Raw genomic sequence first — 17,779 nt, forward strand, 5'->3', positions numbered from 1 at the left:
AAACAGTTCTGTGTCATTATTCGGCCCATTATTTCCACTAGATGGAATTAGACAAATGATGAGCACGTCCATGAAGCAACAGATACATGTCACAGTCACATTTTCCTGTGTCTGAGCAGCGTGTGCATGCATGTGTGCGTGTGTCACATATGTTAAGTTCCTCACATCTAGTGTGTGTTTCCAAATGTGACATGCTTGATTAGAAGAGGAGGAGCACATTTAGCGACGGCCAGATTTCCCTCCAATCACTGATGATCCTCAGAGAAGCGAGGCGCCTACATTATTAATCCTCTGCATTTGGGGCTGACGCAGGTGAGTGAGCCTGGCTATCAAAGACAACAAATTGTTTACAGTGAGGAGATGGCTGCCGTGCACACCCCCAACCCCCCCCCGCCCCACAACCGTCACTATCTCTGCCTGCCTGCCTGCCTTACACGTGGTATAAACATGCATCTTGGGTTATCAGATCACAAGGTGTGAATGCACTTAGAGCGTTCTCAGTGCATCTTAAAATCTGATCACCTGGACCATATTTGGAGGTGGTCTAGACCAACATGTTCACGTCCCAACTCGTCAAATACCACCACTTTGTCAGTGGCCCGTCAGGTTAAAATACGACACGCTACGTACCCCTCTTGTGTTAGTTTTGGATGTCCAAGGATGGTGTGTCAATTTACACTTGTTCCATGCATTGTGTCTTTTCAAAAAAGGGGACAGAAAAAAAATTACCACGAAAAACGGGGAAAAAATTACTCAGAAAAAAATACTCAGAAAAACAGGGCTTTTTTTATTTGTCAAGTGAATGCAATACGCTTCCATACAGAAGTGATGTACATGTGACTATTGGTGCACTGACATTGACAACAAGGACAAAGAGGTTCTCGTCACGCCTGGGATTTAGACTTTAAACATACCTGATTTCTGTTCAACCGAAGCAGTAGTTGTCTGTCCCTGAGCCTGAACAGCTAGGGGCAAGCTGTTAACTTCAGTTATACAGGAGGAAGGAACTCATCAATTCACGGTGTGTCTCTGTTCCCACTCCACAGGTGAGAAGGAAGAGGGGAGGTGTGTGTGTATGTGCGAGTGTGTCTAACTTTCATCACGGTCTAGACAGCACCTTAGAGCCTCTCAGATGAACTCATTAGCCTCCATCTGAAGGATCATTAACTCACCTTTCCCATCTCTTTCTCGCTCACATCCCTACTTGTTTGAACTCTTTCTACTCCTTCCTTTTTAACCCCTTTCTCTTCCCCAGATCTTCCTCTTTGCTTACAGCTTCCTCCTGCTGTTCTGCCATTGTTCTTTACTGTTGCTGTCCTTTAAAAAGCAACCACAGCCCCCTCAAAGTCCAGATAAAGCAGCTTGTATCTAGCTTCAGTATTATGACATATTTCTGAGTGAAGCAGGCTAGGCAGGCGAGGATTATAATATCATTGCAGGATATAACATTGTAAGGAATTGATCTGACTGCTGAAAGGTGGGCGTGTCATACAAACTTGGTGTTCACCAACAGGATAGCAATATCCATCAGGGGGAGAGAGATGAAACTCACCCGTTGCTGAAGCAGTCCACTGTAAAATGCCTTGCGCATACTCCCGAGCTGCCACAGATACCAGTGTCCTCAAAGTGAATAAATTCCAGCCAGCATTCCTGTTAGCATGGTATCATGGTATCAAACACAACAAGACACACCAACATACCATGCTGTTGCTAGACACAAATTATAGCTCTGTGAAGTTTAAAGATGCAGTTTGACTGATCGGTGGATGGATCATGATATCATTGGTTGAAACTGGTTGGTACAAACTTGCATTAGCAAACATCATATTTTGTTTTAAGGCCCAGACACACCAAACTGACATCAATGAACTAGCGGCGATAAAGACCGACTGTTGCATCACCTCACGTTGCCTACGTCTTGGCCAAAAAGTTGCAGGATAGCCAACTGCCAACTAGCACGCTTGTTCTGCACCTGCATGAGAAGACATAACCCTTCATACCAGCAGGTGGCAGTAGCTTGTATTCTTATTCAAAGAGGGAAACCAGAGGACCAACAGGACAGATTCAAGACGGATTCAAAATGCTAGATAGTCAGTAGTGCATTAATAACACAACCTGGTGCTGAAAGCACAAATGAAGCTCACAATCAACCAATAGCACAGTGACACACCTTTTCTGTCAGCCTATTATCTCACTGCTCCTCATTTTAAATATGGTTATTTTTCTGCCCAAAGTCCTTTCATGCTGCTGCTGCTGCTGCTGCTGTTGTGCGTACCCTCCACCTCTCCATCACTACCTAGTCCTCTCGGATGCGGCCTCTATTTGCCTCAGCAGTCATCAACCAAAGTCATCAGCCACTATCACCACCGCCAGTGTCTCGACTCCATGGGGGGATTTATCTTGCTGCAGCTCAGATGTCCCACGATCACAAGTAATCTCCCTCTGGTGTCCAAGTGCCAAAGACTTAGATTTATATTTTGCATTAAACTTCATCTTTATTTTGTTCTTGTGTCTCTCCTGATTGAAATTAAACTTGCTGTGGACTAGCAAGCAATGACACAAACAGTTTTAAATGGTTTCCGCTTCAGAGCTCAATGGCTGAAAAACAAAAATCTTAACTTAAAAAAACAACAGCAATTTCTCGTGCGCTAAAATGAACTACCTATCAGTGTGATGTCACTAAACGACAGGCTCCACCGGCTCCGATGCTGATTCAACATGCTGAATCGGCCAGGGGAAAAAAAAGTCGTCAAGGGCCAGTGAGTACCAACAGTGTGTTAGACACCACAAAAAAACGACAGATGCTCTCTGAAAGACCGACAATAGCCAACAGCCGGCTGTCGGCTCGGTATGTCGGGGACTTTACAGAAAGAAAATCTGACTGGATTTTGATACAAGAACAGAGATATTAATCTAAAAGAGTTAAATTAAAAAGGCATTATTCATTTCGACTTTAATGTTTAGTTCAGTTTTTGTATTTTTGTCCATCCAACTGTTTTATTACAGTAACAATACAAAACATAACCACAACACTGCTGGCATCCACTTTGCAAAGCAACATGAGCAGTCAGTTACTGTTACTTTAAAGGTTCGTGAAATTTGGTGGTTTGATCACTTGTCCTCATGTGATCTGAGCTCAGTGGACACACTGCATAAAACTGACTAAAGGATCTGAAATCAGGGCAGAGACAGAGCGAGAAAGACAAGATGTGTTTTCATCCAAACATCAGGTGAATTTTAACTTCTTACTGAACTAACTGTGCCGAGTGAGTCTGTCATTATTTATTCAACAGAATGTGACATGCTGCACTTTTTTTAAGAGATCCCTTCATCGTCAAAACAACTTTTACCCTTCAATAAGCGGTGCAAACTTTTTCCACAATAATGAGAACACTGTGTTGAATTTTTCCATTTCCATTCTGCTCTTCTGTTTCTATACATCATAAAATTACTAGAGAATCACATGGATGGAAACCCATCAGCGGAGAGGAGACGACACACAAACCAATACAGCCAGAGACAGATTAACTTCCTGAGCATGAAGAGAGACTCTTTATACTGACAACTTTTTAACATCTCCCACTCCCTGCACTGATTGGCTGATGTATAGCAACCAGTGTCTCCATAGTGACATGGAGGCAGCAGCTTGGCTGTAAGCAGGGGGATGATCAACAGCCCAAAAATGCACTGCGGCCACTGTGACGAAGCAAAACCATTAAGTCTGTAAAGAAAAACTGAAATTTTAGCGCACACGGTCATGCGCACAGGCACATATAGTATGAACACATGAGGAGACGGCTATATATGCACATACGTACACATCTCACCCTTCTCCCCTCCAACATCACACCCTAATAGCTGCAATATTGAGCAGTTGTCGTTTAATCTTGGAGGAGAAATGCAAGCTGAGCCCCAAGATGAAAAAAGATGCCACATCTCTCACAGCAATATCTCTGCCCTGGCAATAAGTTCAGATTTCATTATACATTATGCAAGAGACAATCTTCTGCTCTAAATGAAATGTGCATGACACCTAGATGGCTGTCTGACCCACGAGATTGGGAAATGGGAAGTCTGAAATTACCTGGATAAAAAGGCACATTATGGCAGCCTCGTTTATACGATTTGGTAATGCTGGTCCTAAAGCACTGCCACTCCCTACATGTTTGGGTTTTAGACCAGCAATAGGGAAAGCTGAGAAGTGGATTGGATCTCAGTGTATCCATGGAAACAGTCTTGACAACGAAGCGTCAATCTCCGCTCTAAAAGGTTGCATCTGCATGATTGATAAGGATGAGAGCACATGTGGCAAAAGAAGATCTGTGAGGGAAATGTTGGTAAAATCTCCTCATCCTTGATTTGTAAATTACCCACAGTCGAACACGATGTCGGGTAATGACACTTGATGCTGCAATCTTGTGGTTCTTGTTTGTTGTTTTTTTTTTGTGTTTCTGATTGTGAGTAAGTGCTCTTCTGCTCCTGCCCACAATAATATTCCTGCCCTTGAGAAAACAGAATAATCCTTAAGCACTGATTGTGAAAACGTTTTGATTAGACAACCCTTGATCTTTATATTTATTAGAAGTTGTGTAGCAGAAAAAGGGAAAAGAAAAAGTGCAGAATAGTCCTTTCCAACCTTGACAGGAAAGGATAAATCAGACACACCTGTTGGGGGAAGCTGGGGGAAGGGGATAAAATAACAAAAGCAGCACTGAAGAGACAAGAAAGAGGAGTAAGGTAAGTGAGAGCTAAAGGAGGAGATAAGTGAAAGTCTCAACAGTTTTTTGACATCGCCGCTCAAAAGAGAAAAGCAGTGCATACAAAAAAGTAAACCGTTTGGCAGTTATTTCAAGAGCCGGCTGGGTTTTCCTCGACTTCCTTTGGCAACAATGTGCTGCTGGAAGTGTGCTGATCTCCGGATTAGGGCTGCAACTAATGATTATTTCCATTAGGATTAATTCCAAGCTTCTCCCATTCTCCTGCACGGTGTTGGGGAGTACTGAGCTACATGTAATTAAACTATAGTATAAGTAAATTTTGCAGTAGCTCAGCTACATTCATGTTTGCATAGTGATTCAAACAGTTAAATTACTTTTTTGTGTAGTTAACTTCTGAAACTAAAAACAATTCTGAGCCATAAAAGGAAGGAATTTTTTTATTTTACAATTATTTTTTTTACTGTACCTGCCCCCCTTTGACCAGCCCCGCCCCCCTTTCTTTTCATCCTAACCATTATAATACATGCCCAGGCAATGCATTTGTCAAGGAGGATATTTAAAACTAAACTTGGATAAATCAGTTCATCAACTGATTATTGTTATTAACAATTGTTCAGAGAATATTTCAGGAGTTACCTGGCTCACTGAGTAATCCTGCTTGATGCAATACCTCAACCTGGACTCTAGTGAGTCATACATAACTCTGGGTTATGTATGATGTGAACAAGCAGGCCCCTTTGCAACTGACCCCTCGCTAAGTCCCGCCCCCAGATGCAGAATGGCCAATCATAACGTAGCATCGGGCCTGGGGCACGTCGTGTATTAATGATACTCGTTACTTGGAGAGGTTGGAAAAAGATATACGTTTCTTCCCTGTTCCAAAACCAAAATCAAACCCTGAAAAGTGTAGGGTTAGCTAGCTAGCTACTGAAGATATAGCCTACTGAATGTATACACATGCTGCTGTGGCTGTTTAATGATTGTAACAGTGAAACAAAGACCGACCCTGCTGTACAGGAAGCAGTGAAGGGAAACAGGGAAACTTTGCTGATATTCAACCAGCTGTGTGTCATCACAGTGTGTGCAGATGAAGCCCAAAACTGTTCTTTTGCACACACTGTGATGCCACACAGCTGGTTCAATATCAGCAAAGTTTCCCTTTATATTCATTGTCTTGTGTGGCGATCAGCAGTGATGTGGTGGTTCACTTTTACACTGTGATCTGTAGCCTATAGTTCGGCTTTAGCTTCTAACTATCTTTGTCTTTTTAACCTGTTGTTGCTGCTGAGTCAGTTTGACATCCTGGATATATCCTTCAAACACAGACTGTAGACCCCTCTGCCTGCTTCTCTCTCTCTTACTTTGAATATATGGATAAACCTACACTACAATATGTACTTCAAAGAACCAGTTAAGGTCAAAGTTCTTGTCCTGCACAGGACATGTGCAGAAAGCTCTGATGTGACCCAGCCTGGCAATATAGACAGAGGGCAATTCATCCGCAGACAAACTTCAGCTCATAAATCCCTCAAAGGTGTCCTGTCTTCAAAATTTCTGTCAGTGTTGCCGTTAATGTCACCTCTCAACTCCTGATTGCCACCTCACTGATGTGCATTTGACAGCATGCTTTAGAAAGAGTGTGCTGGAACATGTTCACTGAAGTTTATGGTAGTTGAGTATACAGCGTGGGACGTGTGGGCATGTGTGTGTCCATGCGTGTATCATATGCTGATGAGCAGCAGTCACATCTACGTGTGAATCCCTGTAGTGAAAACACACACAGCTGAGAACGGCACCCTCCACGTCTTCCAAATGATACGATATATTCACCTCGCACCCTGCAGCCTCTTTTCTCACGGCCATTCACGACTCTGCAGAGGCTCAATTCAGGCATTCGTGGCGCTTGACGCCTAGTTCGTACATGACATGGGAACAATGACTGTATTTCCCTGCGGATAGGTTTAAAGTTGGATCCAAAAAACATTTCAGGGCCTTTAGATGTGTTTTACAGCAGTTGGTCAGGATTTTCAGTGTCCTGCAATGTGTTCGCAGCGAGAGAAGAATAAGATGAAAAGCAGAACAACCCACAGACAGATTTTCAGGAGGATCAAAGAAGTCATAGTTTTGAGCTAGCTAAGCCAAAATCCCTGATGTGCATGCTGCATATTCCAATTTTAAAAGCAGCAGCTCCATGTTCAACTTTACACGGATTCAATCACGCCCTACTAGAGTGGCAAGAAATTCACTGACAACACAAATGAAGCGTAAAAGACATCCCCCTCCCCTCCCCTCTTCACCTGGATTTAATGCAATCATTGAGCTGAACAGTGACGCCCATGTAACACCAGTGTTTTCTTCCCCAGAGCGATGAGTCCAATAAACCCCCTTATTAATTTTGGCTCCAGCCCAACCCTCACTGTTGGACAAGCTGAGAAACAAGCTCCCTTCTCCACAGTAACAGTGGACTGACTGGGCTGAGAGGTTAGGAAAGTGACAGTAAAGGCCAACTAATGATGTTGAGCGGCAAGAGGCGAGGAAAGCCAGGTCTCTTAGCAACAGTTTTGCCTCTCTCCACTGACACCGTAATACGGGCTGGAATAAATAGTGTGTTTGTTTGTGTGTTTGTGTGAGCAGATACTATATGTGGCTGCCCAACTGTAGCAGGTGTCATCAGTTTGGCACCACAAAAGGCTCAGCATAATGCCTTGTGGCAACTCAGACCAAAAAATGACTCCTGTTTTCGTGTGTGTGTGTGTGTGTGTTTGCTTTGAGTGTTGGTATAAAATGAATTCAGCAGGAGAATAATCAGCCCTTTCTCATTCCCAGGTCATCAAATACCAATGACGCACTGTCATGCCCCTCAGCGTGTGATAATGACACCAAAGGCACCCCTTGGCACCTCTATGAGATGCACCAGGCTTTCAGCTACCTCAATGTAAACCCCTCCACAGCAATATCTGACGCTCAGAGCCACTGACGTAGTTTAATGAGTGAGAAAGTCCATGCTTGGAAGAAGGTAGGGGATGTGGATACAGAGACTTTCCCCCAGGAAACCACTGTTTGCACCCGGTGTGAAACCAAAAGTCAATGCCGTAACTTGTCTCTGTCCATCATTAACGTTATGTGTGTTTTTTAAAAAATATTTTTAGGGCATTTTTCCTTTAATTGATAGGACAGTTAGTTTAGCGTGAAAGGAGAAGAAAGAAGGGGCATTACATGCAGCTAAGGGCTGTAGGTTGGAATTAAACCCGTGGCCACTGCGGCAAGGAAGCCTTTGAAAATGGGGTGCCTGCTTGACCAGGTGAGCTAATGGGCGCCACATGTATGTCTTCGTAACCAAAATTATGATGTTTTCTCTCAACCCAATCAAGTAGTTTTGTTTCCTTAATTTGACCATGGCCGTTTGACAATGTTAACCACATGTTAGAACGTGTTCCCCCAGGAGAAAGCTGTGTGTCACTTACAGATGTTAAATGGTGTGACTCATAGAGACACCAAAGGGTGCCTTCTGCATTGGTATCACATGCCAAACTTTAGTATTTTACGACTTGAGATGAGAACATGTTGGAACAATACATGGAAGAGATTTCAGACTGTAACCTTAAAGGGATAGTGCACCCAAAAATGAAAATTCACCCATTATCTATGGAGGCTCAGGTGAAGTTTTAGAGTCCTCACAACACTTGCGGAGATCCAAGGGGAGAGGAGGTAGCAACACAGCTCCACCTAATGGGTGCACAGAGAGGCAGTTAGAGCTGCAGGCTACAATGAGGCTAAAAACAGAGTTCAAATGAGGTTTTTCCAAACAGCTTTTGGATCACTTGGATCACTACTGACGAGCAGTATGAAGATATTTTTTGGTTTCAATTATGTGTCTTTGGACGTTTTAATCTGGGGCGCCATCAGCCTCCATTAGGTGTTGCTACCCACTCTCCCCTTCAAGTGTTGTGAGGACTCTAAAATTTCACCTGAGCCTCCCTCGGCATATGGGTGAGTAGATAATGGCTGAATTTTCATTTTTGGGTGCACTATCCCTTTAACTGAGTGTATCAATCACCATTCAGAATCAACTGTTTGTCCCTTTAAGAAATCAGGGCTAAATTCCCTCTTTAATTCTCATGCTTTGATTAAACCAAAATAAAAGTGTGTGCTAAAGTTAAGTGAAGCATGTGTGTGTGTTTCAGTTTGTTTTCGGCTGCTCAGCATCATTTTGACTTAATTCCTCAGCTACTGTATGTGCAGAATGTTTGTCAGTGGTGTGTGCACATGCTTTTAATAATGTTGTGATAGTTTGATTCATGCTCTGTGCACATAAATCTGATTCTATGTCTGTGCTGGTGTGATGTTGTGTTCTGTAACAGTGTGAGAAATGTGTTTCAGAGACAACACTCATGTGAGTGCATTGCACCCTCTTGAGTTGGGACATAAGAACTTCTGTTTCCTTCCTTTCCAGCACAGAGGGCAAAGTTTATTTCACCAACTATGCTGCATATTTATTCATTAATCAGTTTTCTGTACCCGCTTAGCCTGTTAGGGGTCGTGGAAGGGCTGGAGCCTATCCTTGCTCACACTGGGCGAGAGGCAGGGTACAGTACACCCTAAACAGGTCACCAGACTATCACAGGGCTGACACATAGAGACAGACAACCATTCACACTCACATTCACACCTACGGACAATTTAGTCACCAATTAACCTGCATGTCTTTGGACTGTGGAAGGAAGTGCCCGGCGAAAACCCACACTGACACGGGGAGAACATGCAAACTCGGCACAAAAGGGCTCCCCCAGGTTCAAACCAGGAACTCTCTTGCCGTGAGGCTATAGTTACACTTTGAGTATTTCTTATCTCAATGGCCATGGCATGAAAGACACTTCTGAAATGGCTGCTGGTGTGAAAATGGAACTCCCTGCTCCATTTTGTTTATGATTTTATCAAAAAAACGTCGTTAAAATGTTTTATTTTTGAGGCTTTAGTATAACCCTATACTGTATGTATATGCCATATTCATATCCACCATATGGTATTCCTTTTCTCTTACCTGTAATCCATGCTGCGCAGTATGTCTGCTTTAATCTCCAGGATTTAAAAATTCATTATATGTACCTGAAGCTCACACACTCAGCAGCTGTCCTTCTGTCTACCTATGAATGCACAGCAAAACTGGAATATAAAAACACAGACCGCAGGCCCTTCCTGCAGCAAATAACAAATATTAAGCAATTAAACTTAATACTGACTGCATTTTGCACCCACTTTTCCAAAAACCAGAAAGGCTTATCTTTTTCTTGGCAAATAAAAAATGAAAGTACTCATTTGTGACAATGAAAAGGGTTCAGAAATATAAAAGGCACCCGCTCCACCCCTGATGAGTGTAATCTCCTTAAAACAAATGAAACACAATTTATGTGACACAATAGGCAAATTTGTCTTCTCTAATCACTGACATGAAGATATCTGGTGACACCTGCTGTGTGAAAACAGTACTGCATGTTATAGTTCTCTGCTCTGATTAGGCTGAAGATGTGTTTGAAATGCCCTGGGACAGCAATTTAGAGAATAAGAGAACATATAATTTTCATAATTAATATGATATGATTTGTGCACTAGCGCTACTACCAGTTTTTCCTCATGCATTTATACCAGATCTATGTTAGATGGCTTATAACTGATGTATAAACCATTATCAAATACCATCAACAAAGCCATTTGTTAATGTGTGTAATTCTTTATAACAGGGATTTCTTCCAGTTGTACTGAAACAGACATGAGAAAAGCATATTTAGTTTCGTTTCAAATAATCATATAGCTGGGTCTTGTTATGTGAAAACCTTTTACTTAAACAGAAAACTTTTTCTGGTTCAATTTCAGAACCGCGGCCAGCTCCAGTTCAGAAGAACCACGGTCAGCTCGGCCACTAGGATCAGCACCAGGTCAGAATGAGAGACTGTATACAGGAGTGTCAAACACATGGTCTGCAGGCCAAGAATGGCCCACCAAAGGGTCCAACCTGGCCCACTGGATGACTTTGCACATCTAATATTAATGCACATGTGAAGGCGAAGAGGTGTCAGGTTTCAGCAGCAAGTTAAACAGAGTAACCTGCTTCAGAGGCTTTTCCACCCTGACCAGAACACACCTTCCTGAAAAAACAATGAACACATATTGTGGTCATATTTAAGGATATTGAGCATTGTGCAAAATTTTGTCAATTTGCAGCTTCAGTACAAAAGAATCTGTATCAGACTTGTGTTTTAATCAGTATTGGTGGAGCAGTATTGCTAAGGCACTGCCAAACTTTTGCTTTGTAAATGGTTTGTAAGGCAGAGGATAACTTAACCTGCCTCCTCAAAAGCTTCCACTTTAGTTTGGTGTGAAAATGTGTGAAAAATGTGTATGGTAGTCTAATGAATTATGGAAAAACAGACATATTGTTGACATTACTCTTATTTTTCTGAGGACATCGCAGGCTGTTCATCGTCTGTTTTGTAAATGATGAACATTTTCAGACTGGACTTGGACTTCTTTGCACATAAAGAAAGGGAAACATTTGGAGTTGTTGTAATTTATAGGTTATCGTGCAGTGGTTTTATTGGTGCGGCCCACTTGAAATCAGATTGGGCTGTGTGGCCCATGGACTAAAATGAGTTTTACACGCTTGCCGTTAAGGAGGAGGAGGTTCAGGAGGAGAGGCTGACTATCATGAGATCATCAGAGGAAAAACTCACATTGCAGTTAAACAAAAGGGGGGAGCAAACACACGTCATGAAGAAAGAATGACTGAAATGGTGTTCAGGGTTTAAATAGAGGTGAACAGGTGAACTCAGTCAGGTTAATGAGTGAACAAAGAGTGAAAGGAACTAATCAGTGCTGAGGGAAGGGAAGATGAGGAAGTGAGGTCAAGAGGTGCACAAATAGAAAACTAGGACCTGCTGTATACGATTCATTGTCAGACCCAAGACCTATTGAGACAGTCTCAATCTCTCTCTCTCTCTCTCTCTTTCTGTGTGTGTGTGTGTGTGCAATCCAGTGAATATCAGTCAAACTGATATTAGTCTTTTTGCTGAGGTACCTCAGAGCTCTTAAATTTCCATAAATCAGATTGTATCTATTGTGCACTCAAAGGAACATCAATCAAACTGGTGATTTGATAATTTTAGGAATGGCTCTTACCTGTTTTTGCAATTGAACTCATAGCCCCTCATCTTTGGAAGATATACTTTATTAATCCCATGGGGAAATTCAATTTTTGCACTCTGTTGTCATATAAACAAATACACACATGCACAAACAGAGCCATACATGCATTAAATGGAGAGATATCAGGGGGCTGCCTGTGAACAGGTGCCCTAACAGTTGGGGGGTTCGGTGCCTTGCTAAGGGGCTCCTTTGCAGTGCCCGGGAGGTGAACTGTCTAGCAGTGCCTACGGGTCCTTTATAGCCTATGTATTATTGTAGACGTTCTATGCGATATGTTTCCTATAATATGAAAGATGAACCTTATGTGGTTCTCATAAGCCAAATAGAAGGAGTCTGTGTAACTGATGATACCAAAAATAAACATGAAACATAGTTATACAATGCTGCATATTGTTGTCACATTGCATCAGCTCACTTCAGCCAAGGTTTGGTGAGATGGAAATGCAATGTCCCATATGATTAAAAACAGTTCACTAATGTGGGTTGTCACCATGTTTTTGAGGGAATCCTTAATATCCTGAAGCTCTGTGCCTGCGCTGCTCGTGCAGAGGGCATGGTTATGATAAAGGAGGCAGACAAACACGCAGGACTTCCGATCATGTTTTAAAAAATAAGATCTTATTGACTTGATATTTGAAACGCCAATATTGAAAACCTGCTCAAAAACACTCCCACTGAAGTGCTATAATACACTTACCTGTTACTTGTATCTGCCATACAGTACATCAGTAGTTGCATCATTTTACAGTCACGTTTTTACAGTGAAATCCTCATATTTCCTGTGCAGTCCCGCCTCTCTCGTGCGCACTTGACGCACCTACTCCACACGGCTGCGCATCCCTGGACGGAGCTGTCAGGATAACTCAACGGAGCAGGACACACGCTACTACAACTGCTGTCAACTGACCACGGCTACCGAGGAGCGTTTATACCCAAAGAGACAGGGGCCAGGTTCAGTTCTGATCCGGGACGCGAGCGGCCACAAAAACACGCTTGAAACTGCGGTTGGTGCTGGGAGCGACTTGTTTTGGAGTTTGGTGTGATTATTGTTCACTTTCCACGCTGCAGACGTTATTTAGAAACACGACTGATGCTGTTGGAGTAGTTTATAAAACTGGCAACTGCTGATTTCACAGCAGGGTTATTGGAGCTCCAAAAAGAACCCCATGTACTTTGGACTTGGTGTGGAGAGACGCACGTAGGCATAGCGAAACCTATGCGGGAGGTGCTGCTGATGCAGGAGTAGGGGAATTATTTAGTGAATTTGTGGAGCTCAGTTGCCTCGTTTCACTCAACAAATGAGTTCAATTAAATAACTGACTTGCAGAATCGCCCCAAAGACTGAAGCCCAACAAGCTACATCTTCCCGTGCGTTGCTATCACCATTGTTCTGGGACTATGTTAATGAAGGAGTACCGCATCTGCATGCCTCTCACCGTGGAGGAGGTAGGTGAAGTTTTCTTTATTTTCCTGATGCTTTGCTTCTTGCCCTGTCTGCTGATTGAATACTTTTCCACCTTAAATGCGCGGCTCACAGCCACAGAGTTGCAGCACGCTTGGTTTGATGTATTGCAAAGTTCAGTGATGCGATTGTCATTTTGCACCAAAGCACATATTGAGCTCCTGCAAGCAGAGTGCGGTCAGGACAGCCACCGCCGGGTGGAGCTGCTGTTGTCTCTTTCTGAGTCTGATGTTTGTGTTGAAGAGAAGTCATGCAATTTAAGAGAGGTTGTGCCCAGCAGCAGCAGCAGCAGAGAGTATCCTGTGATCATTACTGCAAGTGAAGGACAAATTGTGCAGCTATTTGAGTGTTTGGATTGTGACTGCATGCTCTGTGAGTGGTTGAACCTACTGTGTGTAGACTCAGATGGCTTTCTACCTCTGATCACTGCTGTTGTTCAGTTACTTCTCCAAACACTGCTGCATTTTTACTACAACATGCTCACATATCAGGAGGACCCTTGTGTTGTTACTTTTAAATGCAGAAATGGATGCATGCCTTCTAATAATGCTCATTTCTTGAAACGGTTTATCTGTTAAGGCACATTAACACACACACACTGTTTGTGTTTGGAGAGGAGGAGGGTTAGAGAAAGGATGAGGGAGGGAAGCATCTGCAGGCTGAAGTTGCCCTCAGGTCACTGTCACACAGAAACAGCTCCACAATCGTAATGCTGCGGTGTGTTTTGACATTTAAAGATGCAAATAAGGTATATTTCTTGAATGTTCAGTTGGGTTTCACTTGGTGCGGCTGTCCTTTTTCTGTTTCATTTCTGAACCTCCACAGCAGATGTTCCAACTGAAGTGTTTTATTGAGTTTTATTATGTCATGAAGGTTTCACACACCATTTAACCTGCGTTAGGATATGACATGAGACGACATAAAGCGAGTCAAAGCACTTAGAATAAGTGTGTTGCCATAGTGGTTCATAGAGTCACCACCATTAAATTACACTAAGTCAGCTGTGTTGTTTGTTGAGACACAATACTTCACTGCGGTCAAGCTGAGCCCATTGTTGTGTTCTTAGGTTGGGTGAGAGTGAAATTGGAGTCATCTGTGCTTTTAATCAGAGAGCCATCTTGAAGAGCCTCTGCTGAAGTCTATTGATCCTTATCTTGCTCGATCGGCCCGCTTTGTTTCTCTGAGTTTCATGTTTATAATTACCAGGATGCTGCTTCATCACACCGTGTCCTAAGGCTGATTGGCTCCTCTTCTTTGTTTCGCTCCGCCGGTGATGGAAGACACTGTTGTCCTCTGTGGCCAGCTAAGGGCTATCACATCTGTTGTTGTAATGATAATAATGGGGGTGCAGCCTAATCTATTGATCTGCCGCTGACTTGACGGATGAACACTTGTAATCTATTAATTTTTCGCAGCATGCAAGTACACACCCGCACACACAGAGACACAAATCACAGAGTCATCATTGGTATTGCAGCAGCAGCCAATGACACTTAAAAGTAGTCAGTGTCTTTCAGTGGGGCTCTCATCTGGACTGGTGCAAATCACATAGTGTCCTGCTGTGTGTTCCTGTGAAAATGGGATGCATGATGAAACACATCTTCACCTCAAAGACTCATATTTTCCCTTGGATTCATGATGAGTAATGATTCATTTCATGCTCTGATGTCCTGGTTATAGGAGTGTGCCATATTATGTTGTTTACGATATTACAGTATCATTTTCAATAATTATGATAATGGCAATGTTCTGACTTATTGACGTGATGATGTCATAACGTTCGGCACAGCAACAACAAGCATGGCTGAGAGCAAAATTGCTCCCAGCTCCACAGTGGAGTTAGAGGCCGTTTACACTTGGCCGGCTATTTTCATAAACGGACATTTCATGGTCTCCGTTTTCAAAAAGATCTTCGTTTACACTTACCCGTGTATATATATACAAGAGCATGCCAAACCTGTAGGTGGCAGTGTAACGAGAAGCTGAAGCCTTCCATGTATCCATTGTCACCATAGCAACATAGGTCGCACTTTTGACACAGGCGCAAGTTCTGGCGCATACTGTGACGTTGGCTGCCTATAACTCTGTTTATCTCCATTTATCTCAGTTTACATGCAAACGTGCAAAGAGAGTTTTCCAAAATCTCCACTCTAGCCGGAGTTTTTAGAAAGACTCATTTTCAGAGGAGAAATCTCCGTTTGCGTGTAAACGAAGGGCACAAACGAAGGAAGATGTCTCCATTTATCAAAATCACTGTGTACATGTAAACGGCCTCTTAGTTTAAATAAGGGGAGCGATGTCATCAGGTGTTTCATCAGGCTTGAGTGTCCAAGGCTACAGCCCCAAACTTTTCAGACCCTTTCTCTCAAGTATCCGTTCAGGAAGGACACAAATGCAGAGCAGCAGGCAGGTTTGAAGTTAAACAAAAAGTGAGCTTTAATAAAGCTGATTAAAAACATCCAGAAAGTCCAAACACGGAAAACTAATCAAATGAACAAGGCACAGCTGGAAGAAGTGGACATGGGCAAAAGGAGGGAAATGGGGATTGCAAACAACAAGGATGGAGCAAACAAGGCCAATACAGAACATGTGTGAGAGGAAGATTTTGGGAACAGGGAAGGACTTACGAGACAGGTGTGACAGAAAATAGGCGGGAAAACACACAAAGACTGGAAGTAACACCAGACATGACACATGAGGAGAGAATCTACAAAATAAAACAGGAAACAGAATGAGTAACATGAAACAGGGAACGCAAACAGAAATTTCCAAAATGAAGTCCATAAGATAACATAATATCAATAATAATAAAATAACACAGGATCATGACACTTTCAGTGATTTGCTACTCAAAGTAAACTTATTCAGTGGTTTCTCTGGCAGCACCACAGCATCTGTTCCTCTTCCCTCTCGCTGTGCGCATGCAAGCAGGAGTGAGTTACTTTGGTTAGGGGAATCTGCATTGCTCAGGCATGTTGTTGTAAGCCTGTCGTGATGTTAGCCTATGTGAAGCTTGACAAAAATGTAATATGTCTGAATGTGCAGTAGTCTTCGCAACATGACAACCTGTCAAAATAAATGGAGGTCTGTGTCTGCAGGTCTGATGGTCAGCAACAACCCATTCTCATCACCATGGTGTCAAATATGACAGCTTGGTCGTGGTCCTTGGCATCTAAAACCACTACACAACCTCTGTATGAGACTTATAAGTCTTGCACCTAACCTCAATCTGCTGCAGTGGTGAGGTGCAAGTCAGATAAAGTCTGCATAGGGTGGGAAGGAGTTGTGGTAGATGGGTAAAAACAAACACAGGACTTTCACCCAGGAGACCGCTGTTGTGTTCCATATGAGCGTTACGTTTTTTTCAATTACATTAAAGTAGTTAACTTTGTGTGGTGATCTTTTTTCTTAACCTAACCAAGTAGGTTTTTTTTGTTTTTTTTGCCTAAACCTAAAGTTGTTGCCGAAGCCTACGTTTCCTGTGAAAACAGAAGTTATTTCAAAAGAACACCGTACCATGTATTGAGCAGAAATTGACACGCTGGCCCTGGGTGTCCAAAGCTGATGCTAGAGGGGTCAGCGCTCAAAGACACAAGTTAAAGTAGGAAGAGTAGAGAAGAAATAGCAGAGCACACAGGTCCAGGTGGAAAAATTAACAATATTTTGGGATTATTTTCAAAAGAGAAGCAAGGGCAAGAAGTTATGTACTAACTTCAAAACTTCTGTGGTTGATTTTATTGTGTTGTACTATTTATATCTTTTTTACAGTAAATCTGTTGTGTGTCTAGTTTCCATCCTTCTTTTATTATGTATTTAATTTTATTACACACTCATATTTATCTGGTCTTAGCTTGTGATCAGTGTTTTCATTGCTGTTTATCTTGATGGCGTATACTAGTTTTTACTGAATATGTGAAGAAAACCTACTACATTTATGCTAACATATAAAACTATAACACAGCTTTATTTAGTTGTAAGTAGGGAACGACCAATATGTTTTTTCAGAGCCGATGCCGATACCGATTATTATGAAACAGAGCTACCGATAGCCGATATTTACAACTGATATATGTCTGCTGTAAAAATTATAGTTGACACTGAAGTAACAGGAATTAAGTAACTAACAGTAATGAAGTTGAAGAATATGCCAGATAAATAAAAACAGATTAATAAAAAATAAATAAATAGATACACAATAATCATAAATACACAAATAAACAAATAAAATGAAAAACAATACAAAATAATAATAATAAAATGAAATGAAATAAAATAAAATAAAGCTAAATTAAAAGCCAGGCTAAAAAGGTAGGTCTTGAGTTTGCTTTAAGAACCTAGAGCGGTACGTGCAGGCAGTGAGAAGCACGCCAGGGGCAAAACAGCTAAGGAAAACAAAACT

General features: G+C 42.2%; 1 protein-coding gene across 1 annotated transcript in view; it reads left to right on the top strand.

The window, feature by feature from the left end:
- The first annotated feature begins 12,749 nt into the window (after positions 1 to 12,749).
- LOC125878992 (cytoplasmic phosphatidylinositol transfer protein 1-like) overlaps positions 12,750 to 17,779 on the top strand; it is a 92,831-nt gene continuing 87,801 nt past the window's right edge. Inside the window, exon 1 of the mRNA XM_049560558.1 lies at positions 12,750 to 13,364. Coding sequence (XP_049416515.1) covers positions 13,317 to 13,364 — 48 coding nt within the window. The 5' untranslated portion in view covers positions 12,750 to 13,316. The remainder of the gene's footprint in view (positions 13,365 to 17,779) is intronic.

The sequence above is a fragment of the Epinephelus fuscoguttatus genome, linkage group LG19 (genome assembly GCF_011397635.1).
Source record: "Epinephelus fuscoguttatus linkage group LG19, E.fuscoguttatus.final_Chr_v1".
Taxonomy (NCBI): Eukaryota; Metazoa; Chordata; class Actinopteri; order Perciformes; family Serranidae; genus Epinephelus; species Epinephelus fuscoguttatus.